This window comes from Beta vulgaris, chromosome 7, assembly GCF_026745355.1.
Source record: "Beta vulgaris subsp. vulgaris cultivar EL10 chromosome 7, EL10.2, whole genome shotgun sequence".
Taxonomy (NCBI): Eukaryota; Viridiplantae; Streptophyta; class Magnoliopsida; order Caryophyllales; family Amaranthaceae; genus Beta; species Beta vulgaris.
In genome coordinates, this window is record NC_079208.1 from 13,477,570 (window position 1) to 13,505,268 (window position 27,699).

A 27,699-nucleotide genomic window follows, 5' to 3' on the forward strand; every position below is an offset into this window, starting at 1 on the left:
GAGACTTCTAGTTAAGGAGTTATGTCTTTCGGAAGATTACACTGTTTCTGCTGGAATCTGCTACGTGTACGCGCTGATCACTAATCCACCTATTAATGATTTATTTAAAACTTTCCTTATCTTGTAAATTACTTTCCTAGTCATATTAGATGAATATTATTCACAAACTTTTATATGAGGCGGGCTACACCTTCAACTAATGGTGTGACCACCCCCTTCATCTCACTACCCCTCCCCTTCTCTCACGCACCCCCCTCTCATTTTTTTTAAAAAAACTTTTCTTTTTTCTCTTTGATGTGTCTCTTATTTTTCCTATTTTTTTTGCCTCATTTTCTCTCTCCTCTTATTTCCCCTATTTTTTTTTTCCTATTTTCTCTCTCCTCTAGAATTTTACCATTAATTCCCCTCCCCTTCTCTCACGCACGCCCCCCCCCCCTTCTCTCATTTTTTTAAAAACTTTTTCTTTTTTCTCTTTGATGTATCTCTCATTTTTCCTATTTATTTGCCTCATTTTCTCTCTCCTCTTATTTTCCCTATTTTTTTCCTATTTTTTTTACCATTAACACATTGATAAATAACGACGTGGCCAGCTAATAATAAGTCCAAGCAAGGCCTTATAATGATGTTCGTGTCCCCTTTAAAAAAAACCCAAGCGTGAATCCGTTTTTGGATAACCCACCTGAATGTACGTGTAACCCTTATTATTTGTACCCTTATTTTATCATACGAGTAACCCATTTATTCTACAAGTAACCCTTATATATTTTTCAAATGACCCATTATATTATAAAAGTAGCCTCATTAGTTAACAAAAGTAACCCTAATTACATGTTTGAGTAACCTTATTTATTTGTTCGAGTAACCTCATATGTTCGCAAAAGTAACTCTAATTATTATACAATAGCTTGAAATGTTTATAGAAAGTAATCATAAGAAAGGTACAAGTAACCCATTAATTAGTTCATAAAAAGTATCCCCATTATATATTTAAAGTAATCTCATTTATTCATAAAAAGTAAAACGGGTTGCTTTTCAATGCTAAGGTGTTACTTTTAGTGAATTAGAGATTACTTTATCGAATGTTAAGGGGTTATTTTACTGATACTAGGGATTACTTTTTATAATGCTAAGAGGTTACTTTTACTGAAAGTATATATTACTTTTTGTAACTATAAGGGGGTTATTTTTTTATAAATAGGGGTTACTTTTACTATAAATAGGGTTGCTTTTATTGAAAGTATAGGTTACTTTTGCTATAACTAGGGGTTACTTTTACTATAAATAGGGGTTACTTTTACTGAAAGTATAAGTCACTTTTGCTATAACTAAGGGTTATTTTTACTATAACTAGGAGTTACTTTTACTGAAAGTATATATTACTTTTTGTAACTATAAGGGGTTACTTTTGCTATAACTAGAAGTTACTTAAGAAAAAAAAAGAACTCATGAAGAATTAAAAAACAATCAAAGCACCAAACAAACAGATAACAACATACTGGAAAAAAAACACTAAAAAATTCTCAGCAACTTCTACAAATATCAATAGTAGATAAGAACAAAAAAAGAAACTTCCAAATTTCCATTTTTTTTTTTAAGGAAATAAGATGGGAGAAAAAAGGGGAGACCTTTAAAGTGCCATTACAACAGCAAGGAGATTCAAGTGAGTTATCTTCATCTTCTTCCTGACAAATTCTACACTCTTTCATTTCTTTTTCAACCAAACAAAATGAAGAAGAAGAAGAAGTGATACTTTTCTGATTTTCTTTTTGATTTTTTTTGTCATCAACAACAATTTGATTTTTCCCAGAATTTGTTTCTAACTCATTTACAGAATGTAAACAAGCAGAAGCTAGTATACGATCCACACACACACCATAAAATCATTCTCCATTTTCTCTTTCGTTCGTCATTTTCCCCCCTTTTCTTTGTATTTCTTTTATTGCGGAAGTTTGATTTGTTATTGTAGGACTTTATTCTGTTATTCGAGTTTTTTTGTGTGTTATTGTACGCTATTAAAATGAAGAGTTTTTTGAGAGAAAATGGAAAATGGTGAGAGAGAGACGTGGATGACGTGGTTGTTGACGCAGATGAAGTCGAAGGTTGAGTTTGATATGATGAAAAAGTCGAAGATCTGAGGAAGGAGGAAGGAGGAAGGAGGAAGGAGGAGGAAGGAAGGAGGATCGAAGAGGAACTGGGGTGGGAGGAGAGAGAAAATGAAAAATGTTAGGGGAAGAGAAATTGGGCAGGAAAAAAGGAAGAGGTACTGTAATGCAGCCACACGGTTTGGGTTCCGTGTGGCGTGTTGCACAAAAAAACGCACTGAATATTATTTAGATGAGTTTTCATTCTTTCTCTCTCCTCCTCTCCCTCTCACGTTATTTTTTAGGTTTTAGGTTTTAGTTTTCTCTCCTCTTTTCCTCTCTAGTTTTTAGTTGTAAACCCTAGTTTTTATTCTTCTTCATTAATTCAAGAATTCTATTAGTTTCTTTCCTTGATTTCTTTGATTATGTTTTCTTTTATAGTTTTAGACTTCATTATTTATTTCATGATAGAGTAGTTTTTATTTCTAGGGTTTGGGAATCCATGTTTATATGATATGATTATTGATTGATATTTATTCATTGTTTGATTAGTTATTGATTTCTCTAATTGATTAGTGTTTTATCGTTAATCTTGCAATCTGATCAATTGTCTGATTAAATATTGCTAATATCGAGTCATAATTCGAAAGATAGTACTCTTTAAAGGCTTACCTACAATTAGAAAATCTGATTATGTTGAGCGACCGTACTAGCATATGTTGATTTAAGAGCGTTAATGGCTGACCAAGGATTGACTTGTGCTCTAGATTTCTGAATAATTGAACTATTGATGATATTTTGATAGATTATAGTTATAAACATTTATAAACATGGTGAACCATTACCCTAGATCCTTTTTAGTTAGATTTTCGTAGTTTGATTAGTTTAGAACTTTAATTCAAATATCTGTGATCTTGTTTGGTTTCTCTATACTTTATAAACTAGATAAAACGACCATCTCTCTGTGGATTCGACCCTACTTACCCTACTACATTGTTAGAAGGTTTTGCATGAATTATTTTTGACGGATATACAACAACCTATCAGGTACAAGGCTAAACAACCTAAAAGAAAATGCCCCAACATATTTTTGGAATAAGATTCGAACCCTGGACAATGCCCTAAAATACGAGGTGGTACTCCATTGAGCTACCACCACTCCATCATAAAAGTAAAGGTATCGAGGAGTATATGATGAATTTTAAAGAAATTGACTTATTTCGTTTAAAATTCATCACAAGTAATAGTTGTAGGCTTGTAGCCTCATTTTTTCCTAATTGTATTAACAAAAAAAGAATAAGTCATTTTATTTATATATAATATATGCATATAAAACATCATACTTTAGTTGTAATCTTATTGTTAAGCTATTTTTTGTTTCTTTTATTTTGAAATGTAAAAAGTTGTCAAGAATTCTTTAATAAGTGTTTTTAGGATTAAATGAGCATAATTTATATGTTAGCTTATTTGTAGAAGCTTTTTATTTCTCATACAAGGTTATAGAGATGACCAACAGTGCGGGCCAATCCAACCCATCCAGTTCAGCCCGCCTCTTAGGTTGTGTGGGCTGAGCCCACGAAGATTCTGGTCCAACCCAGCTTGAACCGTGAAATTGGTGGGTGGGACGTGAGCTAGATTTTTTTGAGTCCAACCCACAAAAGCCCGCTATTAAAACCGTCTAACCCGGTCTAGGAAACTGTTGCAGCCCGGTGCATGAACAGGACCAACCCCGTCCAAGTAATTATTCAACCAAATTGTGTATATTTTAATCAAATTGTATATATTTTAATCAAATTTCATATATTATAATTCAATCAAATTCAAAAATAATGAAATTATTCATCAATATTAATAATTGTATATATTTTAATTAATTTTAAAGGTTCTATGAAACAACAATAAATGATTCCAATGATTAAATGATTTTTGAAAAAAAAATTCTCATGGCGGTTCGCCTGCCCAGTAGGCCCACGAACTGTCATAGCCACTTCCCGAACCGTGAAAATTGATAACAAACTAATGTGGGCCAAGATTTTTCAGTCTGTAGACCAGCCCGCCCAAACTATAAATTTCACGGTATGGTCATGGGCCGTGAAATCTCATCCTTACCCACTAGGGCCCACGGATCAGCCCGCACCAGTGGCCATGTCTACAAGGTTGTGAGTTCAAATTATATTACAATGAAATTTATCATATTATGGGCTATAATGCTTTCCCACGTGTTTCGATAATATTATATCCTAATTGATAGATGAATATTGAAGTATACTGATTGATTGTATCTAGAGGTGTTAAACGGGCCGACGGCTCATATTTAGCCTTGATCTGGCCTGTTTGTAGGAGGACTATGGAGGGTCGGGCTGAAAATGGGTTGTATGGGAAATATAGTGAGGCGGACTGAAAATGGGCTTAAAGAGGGTGAAGAAAGTGCTCTCTCCCCTCTTTTCTTATGACTCTTTCTCCAGTTTTATTTTTGCAGTCATTTTTCCTCTTCCACCATTATTGCCGGAGGAAATCTTGGAGTTGGACTTGCTTTATCTTCCAATGAATTCCCACTTCTTTTTCTCTCCTTCGACTGCTGCTGCAATTTAACAATTTTACGAGAAAACCCCAAGTTGAAATTTACAAGAAAACCCCGTTTTAGAAATCGCAACACAAGACTTATACACACTAAAGACCCAATTTGGTCAATAAAATGGTACAATTTGTGATCAACAAAACAAATTACCAAGATTTACCCTTTTTCAAGATCTTATATCATTGTAGATCACTCACTTAAATGGGCATCTTTTGACTGGAATTTTGAAGCAATTTAAACCTCACTATTTACTTCATCAAGGGTAATCTATATAGAAGCCAAGAATTTGGAAGAATTGGTGAAAATTTAGAGATGCATGTATATATTTCTCTCCAATAAGAACGGGAAAACCAAGAAATCTGAATTTCAAACCAAAAATGAGCAGAGCATCTATGAGAATAAGAAGTTTGACAGTAAGAAAATCTCAACGAAACATTAGTAGTGTTGTAATATTCTATATAAACAGTGAAGAGATGAATACAGCGGTGTATTTTGCCTCCCAAGATTAGACGTTTCACTGTGAAACTGTAGTGACATGGTGTATCACCGGGTGAATATTCACCCGACACTATATATACCGCAATTCGCTGGAGAAAATATAACACAAAACTACGATAGCATATTCTCCCAATCTTGCTTAAAATCTCTCTACATTACAACATGTTATCAGCACCAATTTGCTCTACTATGAAAAAGTAGTTCTACTCAATTGCTATTAATTTATTTTTCAAAATAAAAAATGGATCACCAATGTGATGTGATCAATACTATTCTAAACAATATATCTGAAGTATATATTTTATTTAGAACGTAATAGTGTACCTTGCGCCACAAAGCCGACACGAGAAGTTGATACTACACCCCAACGCCACAATACTCACGTTAATAGCCATGTCGTGAACGCCGACAAACCACCGTCCCTCACATCAATGATATCCCTCCTTCAGAACCACAAACTGAAATCCAACAAACTCCTAATAATAAAAGGAGTAGGGACGAGGAGAGCTCTTCCGTCAACAACAAACGACGGCAAAGTAATTTAAAAGGCGGTATCGGCTCCGCCACCGCCAAGCAAGTCACGCCACATTTATGGAAGGAAAAGACATTGCACTTAAAGCCGCCTACATTCCGTCAGCAACAAAGGACGACAAAGTAATATAAAAGGCGGTATCGGCTCCGCCACCACTAAGCAAGTCACGCCACGTTTATGGAAGGAAAAGACATTGCACTTTTTTTTTTTTTTAAGGAGAAATTTCATTAATTGATGGCCAAACGGCATCTACAATAGATATTAAAGAAAAACAAGATACAATCAAACAATGTTAAGTCAAATTCGTCTTCGAAAAAACTACAATGAACCAGATCGAGCAATACAGCGCAGCCCCCTTGTATTTGCTGAATCAAACAGCTATTGATGAGGAAATCTATCATTCTGAGATAGTTTGGGAAGAACAATAATCTAGATCGAGCCATGTTTACCGCATCCGAGATTCCAATACCTTCATGTTGAGTCTCGAACTTCAACCAATGAGAACAATTTCTCATACCTAAAAACAAAAAAACCATACTCACAACTCCCATAGGGGAGAAGTAGATCTCCACAGCAGAGAGCACTAAAAAATCCCATAAAGAGATACTAATTTATTCAACAAAAATAAAAACTGAAAATAAAAGAGGGAGAGGGGCTTACCATGGATGAAAATATCCATGGCAGCCCCCTAACTGATGAAGAAAGGGTAAGGGAGGCTAGGGTTTAGAGAGAAAAAGAAAGAAAGGGGGAAGGGGACGTCTAAGATTAAAGACATTGCACTTAAAACCTCCTACATGAATGGGTTATATGGATGGGCTATTACGTTGAACTTGCCGCCTAAATGATTCGGCTCTGTAATGAGAATTGCCGCCTAAATGATTGGGCTCTGTAATGAGAATTGCCACCTAGATGGACGACCACCACCACTAAATACATAGTGGATCATCATATTTACAAACATAAAGGGGGGGGGGAGGAAGGACTTTAGTTGTTGGTTATGGTAAGAGGAAATGAAAATGGTATTGTATGTTGTATCAACTAAAGAAAAAAAAAAAAAAAAAAGGAAATGGGGGGAGAGGATTTTTGTCTGAATCATGGAGTGAGAAGAGAAGAATAGGAGTATGGTGGAGCTGTGTGCACAACACCGAAAAGCATAGCCAAAAGAGAGAAGAAAGAGAAAAGTGATTTAATTCTTTGTGCATTGAAGACTAAAAATCTATTTATTAACTTCATTTTTTTGTCCTTTACTAGTTAACATCGGTAACATTGATTGTTGTTTTTCTGGTTATGCATAGAAGAAAATGAAAATGGTACTGCATGTTGTATCAACCAAAGAAAAAAAAAGGGAAAGGAAAAAGGGGAGAAATTTGTGTTTGAATCATGGAGTGAGAAGGTTAGAAGAATAGGAGAATGGTGGAGTTGTGGTACACTAAAAAGCATTGAGAAGAGAGAGAAGAAAGAGAAAAGTGATTTTTAATTCTTTGTGCACTAAAGACTAAACATCTATTTATTTTTGTTAAACTTATGTTTTTGTCTTTTATTATTGAACATTGGTAAAATCGATTGTTTTTTGAACTTTACAAAAAAAATATAAAGCCTATAATATGCACACAATGTTGTTAATTCTTTGTGCATTGAAGACTGGACATCTATTTATTATTTTTAAATTTTTTTTTTTTTGTCTTTTACTAGTTAACATTGGTAACATCAATTGTTGTCTTTCTGGTTATGCGTAGAAGTAAATGAAAATGGTACTGCACATGTTGTATCAACCAAAGAAAAAAAAAAGGGAAAGGAAAAGGGGGGATTTTTGTTTGAATCATGGAGTGATAAGATTAGAAGAATAGGAGTAAGGTGGAGTTGTGGTGCACAGCATCGAAAAGCATTGAGAAGAGAAAGAATAAAGAAAAAAGTGATTTTTAATTCTTTGTGCACTGAAGACTAAACATCTATTTGTTTTTGTTAAACTTATGTTTTTGTCTTTTACTATTTAACATTGGTAACATTGATTGCTTTTTGAACTTAGAAATATAAAGCCTACAATATGCACACAATGTTGTTGTTAAAAGGTTTTGACCCCTAAACCTTTTAGTCCATAATTTGTATCCTTACTACTTGTGCTAATCGTTATTATTTGTTTCTTGAAGTTGACAAGTATTATATATTTGATCAATCTGTCTTGTATGCATGTTGTAATTTACTTATTACATACAAGTATTTACTTTACCTGTTAAATATATGTATAGTATTTTTACACCACTATAAAAGGGATTAACCCTTCCCATTTTTCTCATCTGCCTCCCTCCCTCACTTCTACCCCATAAAATTTTTTGTCATAAAATTTTACAACTCCCAAAGGGGAGAAGGAGATCTCCACAACAGAGACTAAAAAACCTATAACAGGGTTTGAAGAAGTCTAATAAAGCGATACTAATTTATTCAACCGAACAACAAGAGGAACTAAAAACTGAAAATAAAAGGGGAAAAGGGGCTTACGATGGATGAAATCATCCATGGCAACCACTAGTTGATTAAGAAGAGGTGGGGAGGCTAGGGTTTTTGAGGGAAAAGAGAGAGGGGTGGCAGCTAAATAAAAGATATATATATGATAGTCACATTCTAATTAAACGTTGTCATAATCTTGAAAAAAAAATATGTAGCCTTTTGTATATATTTATTGTTAACCTCTCATGTTATTATTATGTTTCGAACCCCTAACCTCTTGAACGGTTAAGGATTCTCGGACCACTATGGCTTGCATTCCAGTAAGATTTTTTTCAAACTCTACATATTTATGGATCAATTTTCTACTAATACTTTTAAAACATCACATGAACTCAGAATTGGCTAGATTTGCAAATATAGACGTTGATATCCTTGACGCCTCAGGCCAAAGGTACCTATAATGGAGGGTGGATGCAAAAGCTTACCTAAAGTCACTTAGCCTCGATCATATCATTGTCGAAGGTGGTGACCCTACCCCGTTGGAGCAAGCAAAAGCACTAGTGTATCTCAAACACCATATACATGAATAGCTCAAATATGAATACATCCTTGTGGAAGATCCCAAAGAATTATGGGATAACCTAAAAGATCGATTTGAGCATTTACAAAGAATTATTGCTCCAAGGGCCCAACATGAATGGTCAGTGCTCAGGTTCTAGGACTTCGCGTCAGTATGCGAGTACAACTTTGCAATACTTCGCATCACCTCACAAGTAAAGTTGTGTGGAGAACCAGTGTCTGAACGAGCCATGATTGAGAAAACCCTCTCCACTATGCATGCCAATAATGTTATTCAACAAGAACAATACCGTGAAAGGCATTGCCAAAAATTCCGCGACTTAGTTGCCATCCTTTTGGTCGCAGAACAGAACAACCAAATACCGCTCTCAATTCATAATCAAAGGCCAACATGTACCAGCGAACCAGCAGTTGAAACAAATGCCACTAGAGGTAGCAAGTGCTGGAATAAGAGGAGAGGTAACTCAAATCAGAATGACCAGTTTAAAAATAGGGGTGAGAAGAAACAAAATTGAAGTGGCAGAGGAAGAGGATCAGGACGAGGACGCCAAAAATGGGGCCTGAATAGAGGACGTTGAGGAAGAAACTCCCAACAAAGACCCCAAGAGAAATGTTTTAAACGTGGCATTCAAGGGCATTGGGCAGATGAATGTCACACAACCAAACATCTTGTGGATTTGTTTGTGGCCTCTACTGGGGGGTCAAGGGAGACGTGGTGAAATAAATTTCATCATTGAAACTACGTCGCTCCCCGACCTGGATGTAGCTGATTACCTCATGGAAGATGTTTCTAATGTCTAGCCTTCATATCCCCCTAGATCAACCTAATATGTTGTTTTATCACTTTAGTTCATGTAATCTTGTCTTAATTTTCTTGAATGTTTCTTGTATTTTGCATTTCTTTTATCATTCCATGATATCGTTCCATGTAATGCACCTCTTTCGATGAAGAAATTTTTGCGTTATGTTTTGACAAAGGTATGTTTTAATGAAGATCTGACAAACAAAGGCGCTCAACAATGCCTGATTAATAGTGCCACTACACACACCATCCTGAGTAACAACTTATACTTCACTAACTCAAGCCAAGAAAAGGCGATCTCTACACCATTGCAGGCACTGCAATATGGTTGAGGACTTAGGAAAGGCATGCATAGTGTTACCAAAGGTAACACACTTCACTATAAACAACACATTGTATTCAAGTAAAACTCAAAGAAATCTATTGAGTTTCAAAGATATGCGAACGAATGGTTACCATATGGAAACCATCAATGAAAACGGAAAGGAGTACATGTACCTCACTAAATGTGACGCTAGCAAGAAAATAATCCTAAAAAGGATGCCAGCATACTCCTCAGGACTATATTTTACTTATATTGGTCCAGTTGAAACAAATTTGGTGTCTCACCATAAGGTAGACAACCAAGCAATATTCACTTTGTTGCATAATCGCTTGGGTCACCCAGGATCAAGCATGATGACAAGAATCATCCGAAGTTCAAATGGGAATACGTTGAAAAATATAAGGGCCCTATAATCAAATGAGCAGAATTGCAAGGTTTGTTCACTTGACAAATTGATCATAGACCTTCTACAAATAAACTTGAAGGTGAAAATCTTGTATTCTTAGAAAGAATCCAAGGAAATATTTGTGGGCCAATACACCCCTCATGTGGACCATTCGGATATTTTCTGGTGTTGATCAACGCATAAACACGTTGGTCTCACGTTAGTCTCCTATCAACAAGAAATGTTGCTTTTGCAAAACTGTTTGCAAATTACGCGTCTAAGGGCTCAATTTCCAGGCTATCCTATAAAGAAAATTCGACTTGGTAATGTTGGAGAATTCACATCCCGCACTTTTAATAACTATTGTATGTCAATTGGGATAGACGTGGAGCATCCAGTAGCCCATATTCACACACAAAATGGTCTAGTAGAGGCATTCATAAAGCGATTACAATTAGTCGCAAGGGCATTGCTAATGAAATCAGAACTCCCATCTTTGACATGGGGACATGCTATACTACATGTTGCTGCTTTACTACGACTAAGGCCGAGCGCTAAGCATGATCTATCCCATCTACAGTTAGTGGTTGGAAAGGAACCAAGCCTTGCTCACCTATGAATTTTTGGGTGTTCAGTCTACATTCCCATTGCACCACCACAACTTACTAAGATGGACCCATAAAGAAGGTTGGGAATCTATGTTGGATTTGAGTTACCGTCCACCATAAGATAAGTATAACCGTCAACTGGTGACCTATTCACTGCTTGGTTCGCCGATTCTCACTTTGATGAGACAATTTTCCCAGCCTTAGGGGGAGATAAAGTAGGCCCATGTTGGAATGAAATTTCATGAAATGCCAAAAATTTATCATATCTTGATCAAAGATCAAATATGTGTGAACAAGAAGTGTAGAAAATCATACACTTACAAAACATTGCTAATCAATTGCTAGATGCATTCACTGATTCGAGAGGAGTGATAAAGTCACATATATCGGCTATGAATGCTCCTGCATAGATTGAAATTGCAAGAAAAAAAAAACCACTTGCAAATGAATCTACAACACGCAAAAGGCGTGGAAGACCACTCGGTGCCAAAGATTTGAAGCCGAGAAACTCTAGAAGAATAGAAAAAATAATGAGAAAACTGATGATTCTTCTAAAGTGGAATAATTGTCAAATGACGAAAATGTCCTTAACCCTCAAAATGAACTCAAAGAATAAGATGTTACATCAAAGGGGTGTGTCAAAATGCGTGCGTCAAAAATCACGAAATTTCAATAAATTTTGTCCATTCTAGAGAGCAATGGGATAGGGTAAAAACCCCGATTGATGAAATATTTGCATATTCAATAACCACAGATGTCACCATTGATATTGAGGACATCGAACCAAGTTCAGTGGATGAATGTCAACGAAGGATGGATTGGCCTAAATGGAAAGAGGCAATTCAAGTAGAATTGAAATATCTTAGAAAACGAGAAGTGTTCCGCCCTATAGCCCAAACCCCAAAGGACGTAAAACCCGTTGGGTATAAATGGGTGTTTGTGTAAAAACGAAATGAGAAAAATGAAAGCATACGATACAAGGTCAGGCTTGTAGCCCAAGGTTTCTCCCAGAGACCTGGAATTGACTATGAGGAAACATACTCTTCAGTGGTAGATGGCACGACACCAAGATTCCTTATAAGTCTATATACATGCAAAGGGCATATCAAAGCTTAACTGTATTCCTTTATGTTTGTTTTTATCCCATTAGGGTCTTTCAAATGTAAAGTTTTTAATGAGACAGTTGTCATCCCATTGTTTACATTTTAGGATATGTTCAAGGGGGGGTGTTGTAATATTCTATGTAAATAGTGAACGGACTAATAAGGCATTGTATTTTCACCCAAGATTAGACGTTTTATTGCGCAACTGCAGTGACATGATGCATCACCGGGTGAATTATTCACCCGAGACTATATATATCGCAATTCACGAGAGAAAATAAAACACACAACTAATCTTGCTTAAAATCTCTCTTAACTACAAGTGGCAAATTTTCTGGTAACTGCCATAGTAGTAGTACAAAGTTTAACTTATAGCAGTAGAAAATGTGAAAAACGCTTCGCAATAAAACAAAAGAAAAAAATGATGGGCTGCTTAGCGGGCCGGGCTGGAAGGACCCAAATCTAGCCCAATCTGTTTAACTTCTACCTTTGACCCAGCCCGACAAAGTCTAGCCCGGCCCGAACCATTGCTTCGTATTATAGCGTGTCTATTTCACACAAGATGCTGTCGACATTAGACATTAGTACAAAACTCAAAAAGCGACCAAATAAAGGTGATAGAGTACAATCTACATAATTAACCCCTCTGGCTTCTGCAGAGGTAAATTGAAGTTGCATTAACGCAAAAATGGTGATCTTCGAGGATATGTGCCAAAGCTATTACAATAATATCTGTCGATAATATCGGCTCATCTCCACATGCATGATGCACCAAAGACAACAAATGTTCACTTATTTCACAAATCCTTCCACAGTTCTCTTCAACTCTTTGAGCTAGTTAGAATCCTTGATATGAACCTTAGTTATACTGTAATAAAACTTTACATATTGCTATCAAAATTTCCCACATCCATATTCTCAACGCAAAAAAAAAAAAAACAAATTCCCAAGTCCAAATCTGATACATCATTCAGTAAGTTCTCAGGTATCTGAAGGATCCACGATGCAGTATGAGCGACGATCCCCGGACCCAACAAGAATGTTGAAGAAGAAAACACGAAGCATTCTCAGTATGCGCTAAAAAATTAACTCGCGATAGGAAAAATGTAAAATACAATAAATGACCGCTGTATATTGACTTGTTGAGTTCTTTTTTGTCCGCGACTTGCCTTCTGCCTACATACCAGATCATCTCAGCGATATAGAGTCGATGAACTTTCTTGTTTATTCTTTAGAATCTAAGAAAGTCACGACTGGCAGCTCAGGGTAGCTCTCTTGCTTCTCATTCAGTCACACCAAAAAATTAGATGCAGTCAGCACCAACAGCTTCGTTGACTGACTTGTAGCCATCCCTCTCCAAGCATTCAGCCAATTCAGCCTAAAGAAAAAATCAACAAGAATGTGAAATAAATATTATAGCATCAATGGGGTATTTAAATTTCCTTTGAAAGCCCAAAGCTTGTATCTCCTCGTCTCCTTTCCCCTGTTATTTCCTTTTCCAACTTTACACTTTGACGCATATGATATTTCATGATTGCTTCAGTTTTGTTTCTTATTATTTTCTTGTTCAGAGTGGGTATTAGGGGATGTGGGATGTTAGGAACATTAGTGCATACTGAATCAAGAGTTTCCTTACATATCAAAAGCAATAGAGTTCTCTAGAATTGCTATTCAGCTATGTCATTCACCTGCAGAGGTAGTAAGTTGTTGGCAGAACATATGGCTACATGAAATTGAATCATTACTTAGTCAACAAAGACAAAGCCTTCATCTCATAAGGATGGGGATGCATGACTCAAGATTTTATCTCCAATGGTCATCTACATGGATCTTCTGTCTCCATTCTCTTCTATTGCTATATGCTCCCACAAACCTACTTCATATCGTTTCTACACCCTCTATCCAAGTCATCTTCGGCCTCCCTCATCTTCTTCAAAATCTCCAGTATCCAAAGTTCCCAACCTTCTACTAATCTAACTAGTCCACCCTCTAGATTATGTCTTAAATAAGCCCAAACCAACGTAACCAGTTCTCTTATATTATCCTCGATATCTGTAACTCCAACCCTGTTTGAAGATCTTCGTTCCAAATTCTCTCTCTTTATGTGTTCCCGCACATCCATTTTAACATGCATATCTCTACTAGTAGTACCCCCATGTTCCTACTATGATCCCTTCCTAAATGTCCAACACTGAAACTCATATCATGACTCTGGGCTAATAGCTCTCCAGTAGAAATTCCTCAGTGGATCACTAGACTTGAGATGGTAACTATATGTCGAAGCCCATATTTGAAAAAGCAGTATATGCCAATTTATGTGGAATCCAACCTATATTGCTGTCTAATATGAATTTTACTCTCAACAGAGGAAGGATGTTTTATTTCTTTCACTGATGAACCATGCAATTATTATAGTGACACTGACTCCAAATTCACAAGAAGAAGACAGGTCTCTCATACTAAGAAAGATGTTTTACCCCCTTATAGTAACAAAGTTAATTCCTTGTAAAGACCTGCTTACTCTTACTAATATCACCATTACAGGTTATCTAGATGTAAGCATTGGCCTGCAACCAAAGTTTTGCATCACTCTCTAGATTAGTGCAAATTAAACCGTTTCGTTGATTTTATAGCAGGTTGAATAGCTTTCTCGGTGCTGATTCTGGATCGCCCAAACACCAAGTTCAAGCGGGAAATTAGATCACTACTTGAAACAAAATAATATACATGGTCCTGATTATAGACATAAGCATTCTCATCCAAGAACTGTGTCCCTCTAACCAGAGAAGTCCTTGGAACAGGTAGGCAATGTAAACTCCTAAGTCCTAATATCTCATTTGTAAACGAGCGGCTCATAATGGTGGCTAACACTAAAATACCTTTATCTGAGGAATAAGGGCAGGTCCTCCATATGCAAATGCAGTGTAGAGCTGAACTAGTGTAGCTCCTGAACGTATTTTCTTGTATGCCTCTTCACCACTGATTCAAAGAAAGAACAATTGATAAATCAGTCAAAAGGTTACAAAAGCCCCTACAAAAACCAAATCTACCGTTTTACTGCAGTATGCTGGCTTAATTTCAACGTCACCTGCCAACACCACCACAGCCGATCAAAGGGATCCTCCCCTGTCATGCAAAACATTTCTGTCAAACAAATTGTCAAGTGGGTGAATGGAGAAGGAAGACCCTTCAAAATATACTTGTATAAAAGAAGTTGCCTCATATTATTTATTTATCTTCCTTCAGAAGCAGATTAAGACAAAGCTACACCTAAAACCTTCCAAAGATAATTCAACAGATCAAGCTAAACTGAAACAATTGCTACTTCAGTCTTCACAATTTACATTTGGGGAACAATACATGCAAATATAGCAAGAAGCACCATAAGCCCACCAATCACATCAAACCCCCCCCCCCCAACCAGAAAAAGAAAAGGAAAGGAAAAAAAAGAAAAAGAGAGGGAAAAAAAAGAAAGCAATGGAGGACCAACCCCAGCTGGTCATAGCCATTTAACTTTTTAAGTGCTTTAAACACCTATAGATGAGACAAAAATGATCTGGAGGAAATCATCATCCGGCCTTATGCAGTGGACAAATCAACGAGCCCCAACTCTTTCACAATAGAGTGATCTAGGTCCATCATTAGTTTGTATTAAACTTCATTATTTATAATTCTCTTGGCTTTAGAAGAGAGGGGGGAGCTTCAGCAAAACTATCAAGAAACATAACTAAAATCAAGTTCGCTGATAGAGGTCCACAAAGGTGATGAGTACCATGAATGCTCGGCAGACAAACTTCGAGAATGAGGAACATTATGAACAATTAGATGACAGAAGGTGGTGCTGTATTGTCAATCAGTTGACACGATGTTAGGTTTAACTTCCAAAATATCACATGACTATTGAATGTCACAAAGCAGGCAGATGCACAGTTAGGAGAAAATACAAAAAAACATGTGATCAGTCTACTAGTGTATTATAGCATTTCTATTCTATATGTGAAGAGTGGTAGGACACTAAAAAAAAGAAAAAAAAAAAAAAGAATAACTACTTACTTTATTTAAAAAATAGAAAAAGTGAAAATAAAAAAGGGAACTACCTAATTAATTAAAAAAGTAAAAAAAGATATAAAAAAAAGGTATTACAAAAAGAAAACAGTCAACAATTCAGAAATCCCTAATTTATTAGATATAATTTATAAAAAAATAATTTTCTACATATTTTCGCACGCATTGGGTGCATATAAAACTAGTAATGTATTATAAAAAGGGATGGCACTCAATATTCACCAAAGAACAATCTTTCCTCTGTGCATGTGTCAGTGCCAGAGAGAGTAGCATAAGCAGAAAAAAAAAAGATATGGGCAAGAAAAAGTACATGGTAATTTATCAATAAGGTAACATCAACATGATTCTGACGGTTGTCTTGCAGTTAGCTTTTTCATAAAACAACCACTGTTCACATAAGGGATCTCCGAAAGACATAATCATACCCTTGTTAAAATATACATTTCCCTCAGGACGCTGGTTGACAAATTGAACACAGGCTTCCCGCTCAATCCACCGACTTCCTGGGATAGAGGATTCTGGCTGACAGAGTCGGGTCTTGAGATAGTCGTATTTGATATAATCTACAGAGCAGTGAAAAAGATAATAATTCAGTTCACCATTAAAATCAAGTGTCTTACAAGAAAAAAATCCACTCCAACAACAGCAATCCTTCTTCCAATCAAAGCAAGCAAGTCATATAAATAACAATCTACATCTAGAACGAAAAAGCTAAATTCTAATGAAGGATATAGCTAAATTCTAATTTGCAAACAAAAGGCATGTTAACCTAAGTTGAAGAAGAAAGCATACCAGTCCATCTACTTGGAGAGCAAGAGCAACCTGGGAAGAGGAGGAATATAGAAAATCTTAGAATCTGATATTGGATATTAGGTGAAAGATCTACAGCAAACAGACAAACAAACATGTACCGCAGCAATGTCTTCAAGATCCTGTTTAGACAAATCTGGGGCAATTTTCACAAGCAGCGGTGGTGGACCTTCATCTCCCCATTGCATTTCATCTCGAGCAGCTTGAACCTACATGTTTTGCCAAAAAAAAGGGGAGAAATCCACATTGGTGTTGTAGGCTAGAAGCAAAATGGTGACAAAACAAGCTTAGGACTAGAAGACAACCTTCTTTACAAGATCCTTAAGCTGTTTTCTTCCTTGAAGCTGGCGTAGTCCAGGAGTATTTGGTGATGATACATTGATCACCTGAAAAAATTGATTAGAAAACTTTAGATTTATGGACACTGCATCCAACCAAAAGAATTCCTTTCGCTAATACAACCATTAACATAATGTTGAACCAACTAAAAATTAAAATGCATTTTAAGCTATAATAATTACAAACACGGAAATTAAACTTTGATAAGGAGTTAGAATTCAGTTAAGATATATGACAGCCACCAACATGAATACTAAACAAGGAAATACAGAGTTGTCAATTTAAAAGAAGACTAAGAGAGAGAGAGTCAAGAGACTCAGCAGTATATACCAAGGACCACAAGCACCAAAACGAGGGCTTGATTGCAAACAAAAAATTCTGAAAATTTCCGGTCATATTGGAGATACGAATGGGTGAAATAATTAAAAGGTGACATGCAAACTAGCTACAATAAAAAAGACAAGCCCCACAGTACACATTGTTTACATTTACAAAATTCATGATCATCTGAACGAACATTGCTGGAAGCAAACCCTAAAATGCAAACAAATTAGTCACGCCTCTAGCTACTTGGCAGGACCATCCACATTTATTCCAGCCAACAGTGGGTTGATGAAATTTCAATGCTGACACTTGAATAAGCAAAAAGTTTGACATGATATACGTCATGCAGATAACAATTGATTACCAACATGAAAGTGATTTTCAAAATCTCATAAAAAGAAAATGAGAAAAGGAGAAGAAATTCCTCCAATATAGGAGCTAGAACCTTCAATCAAAACTAGGAAACCTCATATACCAACCTTTTCCAAAAGAAAGTGAATACTCAGTAGAAAAGGTATACTAGGAAGAGAACAAGATTTTCACAATGGAGGTGGAAGAAGCTTTATGAAACAAAGGATAATTTGTTACAAACCACCTTATTACCAAATGTTGTTTCCTTTTATAAAAACAATAACAACCTTATAGCTATCACTTGATGGATGCGGGATGAGAAATCCTAAACTTATGATAATTACACCCCGCCCAAAAGTTAGATGTGCTCTCTCGAGACTCCACAAAAAACCACCCTTCCTTGTCTTCAGTGAAACTCCCACATAAATGACTGATTTAGATAGCTTGCAGAGGTAAATTGTACCATGCCAAGAAAACCTTTGGCCAGCTTCCATGACGAAGTAAACCTAATTAGAAAATTAGCATGAAGACAGATTGGTCATATTAGGCCAATTATAGGAAGCAATCACGACAATAATGTAGCTTTACTAGGTGAAAACTTTGAAAGGTGAATTCTTCATTCAAAAAAGGTTTGAAGTTCTTTAAAGGCACAGACTGTTAAGGCGATTTTTAACAAATCACTAAGAAAATAGACAACACACTTCAAAAAAACCTTGAATGTCAGTGATAACAACAGGCAAAAGCTGCAAAATTCAATACAAGAAGCCCTTGACAAGTCTAGAGTATGTTCTCTTATCCTTATAAATATGAGTGAAGTAGAATAAAAATGAACAATCTAGTTTTCTCATATTGCAAATAGATTAATCTATATTCCAGCTAGTTACTAGAGTTGGTACATACACAATAACACAATTTGTAGATTAATATATGCATATGCTTGCTAGTAAGTAGCTCCATTAGATTCATCGAAAATCACTGAAGCTGACTTTCTGCCTAGAAAAATATAAATAAATGAAGAAACATAGTGCAAAAAAGAAACAAAAGAAATCCTACCAGGTAATCTGCATACTGGGATAGTGTGTGCACTCCTTGGACATAGTCATTAGCAGCATCTTCGCTGATCTTGTTCTTGCCAAGGTTGACACCAAGAATCCCTGGTCCAGCCTTTCCTCCAGGTTTCCCCTCAGCTGTTGAAGTGTTAGAAGTCTCATCCAACTTCCTCTTCCCATGCTGTGCACCTAAACGTTTAGCAACAGCTTGTATACCCTCACTATTAAAGCCACAACGGTTAATGATTGCACTGCTTACACGTCAAACATATGCATTATGTTAGAGAGAGAGAAATGTTTAGAGGTGTTAAAAACTAAATTTTGAGTCCATGCAGACCAGAAAGTGAGTTCATTGCATTATCACAGCATATTGCTTCCTATCAAGCTTTCTCTCTTCTAGATTTTCCCTCCTCCAAACAAAGGTCCACAATTAGTAGAGAAATGACATTATGAGTTTATCACACAAATATCAAATGGAAACTATTAGCCTGGGTGGTTATTTTTTCCTTAAAAAGAAGTCTGAGGCTTTACTTCCTGAAAACACATCCTTCTAGGTGGTTTGGGACAATTTACCTTATTTACACAATCAAAATCAAAATCTTTGGTAGATCAGATACAACGATAGGGCATTTCCATCAGATAATAATTGGTGAGTCCATTGGAAAAGTGGAGCTAGATGATTTATGGTAAACTGCACAAGCATAAATGAATAAATGATAGATCACTAAAATTTGTATGTAATATTATGTACCTAGTAGTCGTAGACACTATGTCATGACAGGATGTGTGTTTGAGTGCATGCATAATCATATAAAATGAGACCTAAAATGTCAGCACATTTCATAAGAAAAGTCACCATAGAATTTCCAGAATAATTATAATGTTCTTCCATTACCTTGGAAAAGTCAACCCATCATTATATGTATGTAATACTTCCTCCATTCTCAAATAAATCAAACACTTCTCTCTTTTATGTGAGAGGTTTTTGAGAGAAGTCTTTCATTTATTTCAGAACCGAGAAGGTATTACATACACACGCATATTGCATACAAACACGAGCTGACAGCCTGACACGCATACGGTACACCTTAACCCCTCTACGTAGGGTCATAGAAGAAAAGGGATGACTAGAATAGTGAAAACATAAAGCAATTGACTTAGAGAGTTCCAAATGAGTACTTACAGTTCCTCCCGCAATCTGAAGATACGAGGCTTTGGATTACCCTCCTGTGGAATAGGAGTGACAGAACCAACTTCTACAAAACCAAAACCTAGACCAAGCAGACCTTCAACAGCCTCAGCATTTTTATCAAATCCAGCAGCAAGACCAACTGGATTTGAGAATTTTCTTCCCCATACTTCCAGTCCTAGTATGGAAGGATCTGGCCTTTTTTCTCTAGGAACCCATCCACGAGCAGCTGCTGAGACAGCCAGTGTATGAGCAACTTCTGGATCCAACAGGGCAAAGAATGGATTCACAAGTTTTGTCGCTGAAAACAGCCAACCACTGCAGAGGGAAACTATATCTATTACAATAATGAGAGATTATAAGGATATGTAATATTCCTTCTCCTATGAATCAGATAGTGAGTCAAAAGAAAAACTATTGTAGAATATAATCACAACAAACTTCTTGATAGGACATTTTCATTTTAATATTGCACTTAAATAGACTTGCTAGCCTAATGTACTTATTGACAGACAAACAAGTCAAGTTAGTTGTCAATCTCCTCTGTGGAATAAATGCTGCAATATGATACACACAGATAAAATATGCCCCTGTTAATACCATCATATTGCTGCTTATTCACAAGTTTCACAAGGGTAATTATGTTGCAGCTGCAAGCTTGGTTCAAGTACCGTCTGTTGGACATGGTCAATGCAATTACGAAATACAAACATCATTCTGAAACCAACTCCCGGAAGAAATCTCATCTGACAAATTATCTTGAACCTTAAAGAACATAAAAGAACATGACAAGACCAATATCTAACATAGTTACTATCACATAAGCGCAAATAAATCTTGAATTGCAATGGAGCAAACCTTAAAAGTAAAATAGTCATCCCTACGTGCTACGTCCCATACAATTCCACTTCCCGATCTGGAATGACCTAGAAACGACTTCTCGTATCCCATTTAACTTAAAATTACTTTCTCTCTCCATCACAAGCCCTTTCTTCTCCCCATTTCTAATACTTTCCCGTGCCAATTCCTCTTTCTCATCTATTTTTAATTTTCATTCTACCTGTTCACATTTTCTCAAATCTCCATGATGCACAACATAGGAAGTTAGATACCAGAGGATGGAGTAACTTGTGAGATCCCATGATCCCAATCACTATCATGTCCCAAATAATCTCCTCGTCACATTTAGACAATGGGGGTTGGAAAAATGTACTCAGAACTTTGCATCAGTACTGCCATAGGGTGCGATGCGGAATTCAGTTTCCGCAAATGATCATGCTCAAAGAATATCCTTACATAATCAATAGAATTGCTCCAAAGTTGACCACAAAATGAATAGGAGGGCTCAAAAGTTGACAAGGTATACGTTGTATAAATTGTTGATTTGTTGTCATCAAGAGTATTTGTGTCTTTGCCTTAGTACCAAATTTGTTAGTGTCTGGTCCTTGTCATCCTCTACTTGTGCTACTTTGACTACCTCATTCACTCCTTTAAGCAAATGGCATTAACCGCTAGCTTCAGATAAATTGGCTTCTATGAAGCATATTGTTTGGGTGGCTCTAAATCAACAACAAATATTCATCAACTATCAATGTATCCAACCACAATTTTCCTGAATGATCATCAACCTTACAATATCTTGCATACTCATCAACACAAGATAATCCAACTAAACATATTCATTTCGACGATGCCTCAATTACAATTGTTCTGTCTCTAATCAGATAGTTTACAAAGGATAAAACCTAGGGGAAACTCTTTCTTTGCCACCATTTTCAACTTATGGTAAGAAGTAATGCTCAAATTTTCCAAGGAATTAGGCGAGTCTATATTTTGGGTAAAGAATAATTCTAGAGTTGCTTATCTGTATATAAGCACTATAAAGAGCTAGGATCATGAATTATTTGAGAATTGGAAGCTTTGTCACGATCCTATGATATTCCATTGGAAACTATGAGAATACCTTATTCTCCGTTCATTTTACTACTATGATAAAGCACGCAACACTGTCCTGTCAATACTAGCCATCATAAGAATTTCCAAGCAAGTACATAATAAGCGTGGAAACAGGACAGAAAATTTGACTTAAAGTTGAGGACACTATGTTTTGCTTCCCAAAATTCCTACAATACTCTTTCTTTTCCCCCTTCCTTTTACACTACTAGAAGATGGGAGTAGCATTTAACAACAGAACTGATCGGTCACTGAAACATTTAAATACCAATAATATTTCAGCTAGATGTATGAATGAATCACGCATACAATGATTGAGTCATTGAATTGAAAGAAATACCAGAATGTTGCTTCATCCACTGTACTAACATATGCTCCTCCTGCAATAATTAAGCCTATTGTTGCTCCTGTCAGCAATCTTCCCTATCCGGCAAAAAAAATAAAGTTAGCGAAATAAAAACTCAGCAAAACTTAGGTGGATAAATCTAGCACGGCCAATTAAGTTATGCAAAAACCATTGCATGGTAATAATTTCCATCCCAGACAGTTTTGCCATTAACATACATATTCTAAACCGAATCAGAAATCCAATTACATTTATGGTCCTTGAAATTACTTATAGCACTCAATAGTGCATATGCAACATCATATTACTAAAATCTGGCAACAACTTATGAGTACCTTATAGCTGGCTAACTATTAGCCAATTGATGCAAAAGCTGGTCATTAATGCTTTTGACAATTGCACGATTTTAGACCTATGAGGAGTAACTGAACTAGAACAAATCAATCATAAAATACAACCTCAAGCACAAGACTGGGTTTAGGTATACATATGTTTACATTTGTTGACTCAGGGTCCTTACTCCTCTTCTGTTAGTTTTCATCTTTCTTGATTCTAAAATTTAAAAATTTATACAATATAGGTAGTCTGATGAACTTAAAATAGTCATACTTACGCTAATCTGAACTTAGTATTTTGAAAAAACCCCACCTAAATGACACGTGCCGACTTTTAATGCAAACTCTCTACTTTTTGTGTTTCCTAAAACTTTTTTATATTATTAAAAAAAACAATCATCTGTTTTTGACACCCTTTGACCTTCCCAAGCTTGTATGTCGTTTCCCTTCTAATCTTATCCCCTTCTTATTATAACTAACCTTTTCCCCTTCCCCCTTCTTCATCATGGTCGTGTATTTTTCCCTTCCCTTTGCTTTATCTCTTTCTCTTTCTATACAAATTGTGATGCCTAATGGTAATTCTTAATGTTAAATAATCTATCCAATCAATAAAAAGATGTCAACTTTCTATGCAGTTCATCAAACTTGGAGTCAATCTAATCCAAAATCTTCAATCACATTCAAGGCAATAGAATCCATCAATATCCCAAATTTGATAAATATATCACATAAACCACAAAAGCATTCATATCAATCCTCAAAAACGTAACTTCTATCAACAAACCATACTAATCAACCTACCAAAAAAAAAAACCCATCAACCCAAAATCCAAGAACTCCGAAACTAAAAAAGTGTCCTTTCCTGACAACTAGGAATTGAATGATCGAAACTATAACAACTCAAGTTCGATCTATTGGTTATTCTATTTACTTTCCCCTAATTGTGTATTCATATGATCTTGAAATTCAACACTTGATGAAATAGAATAATATGTGATCAATTAAGGCAATTGAATTGCTGAAGATAGAGATTTTACCTAAGCACCAAAAGCTATGCTTCTACAACTATCTCTTTCTAGTCTCCAATTAACAGCTAACCTTTCGCAAATGTACTAACTTTGATGACTTCTAAGTTCTAACTAAGTAACTTCTAATGTCTAACTTCTAACTATCGAGTATCGACATTACAATCTAACAAAGAACTGTCTTATCTTTGATACTAAAAAGATACAATTAGAATACAAATTTCGATACTTAAATTGCAATTACCAATCCATATCAAGATCAAAACCACACAACATTACCCATTGACATACCAAAACATAATTATGCTAGTAGTTTTTTCTTCTTCTTGTTTTTTGTTTCAACTCTGTACTAATTAAAACTTAAACAATACACAGCCAATGACCCAGTAAAAGTTTTCAGAAATACAAGACAATATTAATCAAACAAAAACACCAAACATATCATTATATCAAAACATGTATAATTAAAAAAAAAAAAAAGGAAGATTTAAAGAAGAAATGAAAGTTGGGTGATAAAAAACTAGCCTTTACATTGTCCTTCTTTGTAGGAGCAGAAGAAGTGAAGCTCCTGTGCGGTGGAAAGGGAGAGGTTTGAGTGTTGGATTTTAGGGGAGTGAGTCTACGAAAGAGAGGGAGGCTTGACTTTAGGCGTTGAGTAATCCCCATATTATTAGTATTATTTATTACTGCTTTGATTTCTACAACCTATTCGACTGCTGTACTATCGTAGGCAGTGCAGCAATAGAGGAACAGCGCGGCGCCGGCGACCGGGGCAGTGAGTGAGTGCGCGCTCGAGTGTGCGAGGTTGGAATAAAGGAAAGCGTAGGCTTAGCGTACGAAAGTGGAACAGTGGAAGTCCTATCAAAATAGAGGAATTTGGTTCTTTTGGGGGTAAGGACAACAAGTAGAGGCCCTTCTTGCGTTTTGGGATCTCTTTAATAGTCTTGCGATCTACTTTAAATCTTTAATACATCTGTGTATTCTATACTAGTTTGTGCCCGTATTAATGCACGATATAGGAATTAAGGTCGGCTCAAGTAATGAGTTTTCTCATCTTTTTTAACAAGATTTAGGGTTCAATTTCTATCCAAAATATTTGCTTGGGATTTAAGGGGGAAAGGGGGTTGGGGTGTCTGCCTTGTAATGGGAATCTGGGTGGGGGTCTTATGTGAGGGATGCCCAGAGAATTTCTTCTAACCAATTTTTAAAAATATTAATGCACGAGATAATTATAATAGCGTAATCCTGGTAAATTAATAATGCCTCGATTTTTATATACTTGCTATGAGAGAAAATGCACATGTTTCTAGAAATTTGGAGAGAAAAAGGAGATCCCAACAAAGTATGGATGAATTTTCTTTTAATACCAAAAAATATAGTCCTCACCAGTCACCACATATTTTGATATTGCAGAAGCTAGATTAGTACTTTTAAGGATACAAAAGTCGTATGTAGCAAGTATTGGGACATTTTTATTTTAGGAAAACGTAGCAAGTATCAAAAAAAATTAGAGGTGAATATTTATTGATAAACATTACCAATATGGAAATATCATGTTTATACTTAGAAGTGGACCTTTTGAGGGCAAGTGGGTCTGGCTCTTAAAAGATTTTGGAAAAAAGTTGGTATAACTTCATATCTTATTTAGCCCAGTAAAAAAAGACCAAACATTAATAGTAAATATACATACCTATATAAAACTTTCAGCCCAAACAACAACAAAACCCACAAGCAGGTTTTCCAAATTAAAGTATGCTTTCTTGTGACCACTACAATGTCCTTTCTCTGTTTCTCGTGTCACTACTACAATAGTGCACTAAGTCGATTTGGAGAAAAAATTAGAGTCGTGACAACACACGAACTATAATTCATTGGATATTTGGATTAACAGTCAACTAGAGTACTTTATAGGTATTACTTTTTCTTTTTGGCTATTCAATGATAGTATTATTATAATTATTTTTTTCAATTGATAAACTATTTAGATTTTGTTTGTTTCAATTGCTAAGTTGCTAGTTGTCGGCACCTTGATAATTAGGGTAAATTAAATCAATTTAATCATGTGCTCGTGTACCGAATAATTGTTACAAGAATTAAAACTATACTATATGAGTATATGGCCAATTTATTCACTTAATATAAAAAATATTAAAATTGCAAATTATCAATTGGATTACTCATACGAAAAATTGACAATGGTAGGGGCTTAATATGTTTTTATAATTTTCAAACTTCCATATATGAAAAAATTTTGGTCCCCAATAGCAAATGTTCCAAGATTTGCCACTGTTTGTACTTATATGAAATAAAACCCCAAAATCCGAATTACAAAATTAATCAGCATCAGTATTAAATATCCACAAAATTCTGATTGTGTATGAAAAATTGAAATCAACAAAGATTACTATGTGTTGTATGTGATACATGAGTTTGGGGGGATGGTTTAGACACAATCGTGTTTCTCCATTTTAGTACCCGATGATGAAACACATCATCGTCCTAATTGGTCTAGTCCAAATAGGAGCAATCGAAAGAGGTAAGCCCAAAATTGTTTTGGGAATGATAAATCTATTTATTTATCCCAAGTCCAATTTTAAAAGTCCAATTAATTATTCATCATGGTTAATTGTATTTTCAAGTCTAATTTTCGAAAAGCCCAATTACTTATTCCTGATAATTAATTGTATTTAAAAAAAAATCCAAATTAAAAGATATAATGAAGAATCACATTTTATCCTTAAGATACTTGATTTTCGAGTTCAAGTGATATTATTTAATGCAAGATAGTAAGAATTTTTATTTTCGGATAACAAATAAAAGTCAGTCAGATCTACGATTGTGTGAAATGCATCCCAATGTGTCTTGCGCACCAAGGTGCACAAACGCGAGACTGAGACAATCGGCAAAATAGAGAAATGCTAGGAGATTGTGCCAAGCGCAGGGCATTGCATAGAGCGCAGGGGATTACAATTTCTATATCTCAATTTTTCTATAAATAGCCTCGTTTTCACTCAATTCTACTACGCTTTTACATTACAAAAATCACTCTGAATACTCCAAGTACTTCAAACATATAATCAAAAACCTTCAATTTCCATCAAATCCATTCAAGCTTCAAGATTATCATCCTGCGGATCATTATATAAGACCCACACGACAAAGGTATAATTTCTAAGGATCCATAATCTTTCAATTCATATTTGAATTCTTAAAGTTACTAAGAAACATTTCATGATGTAGATACTCAATAAATTCATGCTCTTGTATATTATTCACTAATCTCTTCTTTATTTTTATTTTTACATATTATATTCATATGTATGTGTATGTGTTCAATGCTTTCATCGGCTTGATATGTTTAATTTTGCTAATCAAGAACTAAGTAACTGTTATTATGCCTAATAAGATGATTTGGACAATTGATTTAAGATAACTGTAATTTGATTGCATAAATAACATATCACCAAATTTTAGCCCTTTGCTTGTTTAGTGAACCAATCGAGATTAAGATGCTCAAACAAATTGCTTGATTGTTCATTTGCATAAAACTAGAACATAAATCGTATTAAGTAGAGGTCATCAATATGCGAATTTGATTCATGATCATATTCATATTATTCTCACCCTCGAACTCAATCTTTTTGGTTCACTGACCAATTATGAAGTCATGACGAGGAAATCTACATTGGATAAGTTCTTAAAATGTCCATATGGTTTCGCACATATCCAATTAGGTTTACGAGTTTTCCTTTAAAGACGTGTTGACTTCTTTTTCAAAACGAAATTCAAAACTAACACCATTTTCAATGAGATAGTCAAATCCGCGCTTATCCCGCGTAGGAAATAAAAATACTACATATGGGGATGTAAGAAAAATTACCATTGTTATAGTATGTCCTCATTATCTTTATTTTCTTTAGTTAAAAAATGATTCAATTGCTAATTTTTAACATTGAAATTGATAGTATTTGATTATT

The 27,699-nt window shown here is 35.4% G+C and overlaps 1 protein-coding gene across 6 annotated transcripts; it reads right to left on the reverse strand.

Moving 5' to 3' along the window:
• Positions 1 to 12,566: 12,566 nt before the first annotated feature.
• Positions 12,567 to 24,642, reverse strand: LOC104908891 (dihydroorotate dehydrogenase (quinone), mitochondrial). 6 transcript variants are annotated; one of them, XM_010698059.4, is made up of 11 exons: positions 24,254 to 24,641; positions 22,357 to 22,439; positions 20,058 to 20,381; positions 18,879 to 19,125; positions 17,117 to 17,197; positions 16,913 to 17,020; positions 16,794 to 16,823; positions 16,427 to 16,564; positions 15,025 to 15,062; positions 14,816 to 14,915; positions 12,567 to 13,314 (listed from the first exon to the last, which is right to left on the reverse strand). In XM_010698059.4, the coding sequence occupies exons 1-11, from the start codon at positions 24,386 to 24,388 to the stop codon at positions 13,240 to 13,242; spliced, it is 1,359 nt and encodes a 452-aa protein (XP_010696361.1). In that variant the 5' UTR covers positions 24,389 to 24,641; the 3' UTR covers positions 12,567 to 13,239. The 6 variants fall into 6 exon arrangements, with proteins under 6 accessions (XP_010696361.1, XP_010696360.1, XP_048503795.1 ...); XM_010698058.4 differs by having other exon boundaries at positions 24,248 to 24,641; XM_048647838.2 differs by having other exon boundaries at positions 20,058 to 20,400; positions 22,357 to 22,434; positions 24,254 to 24,394.
• Between the last annotated feature and the right edge of the window lie 3,057 nt (positions 24,643 to 27,699).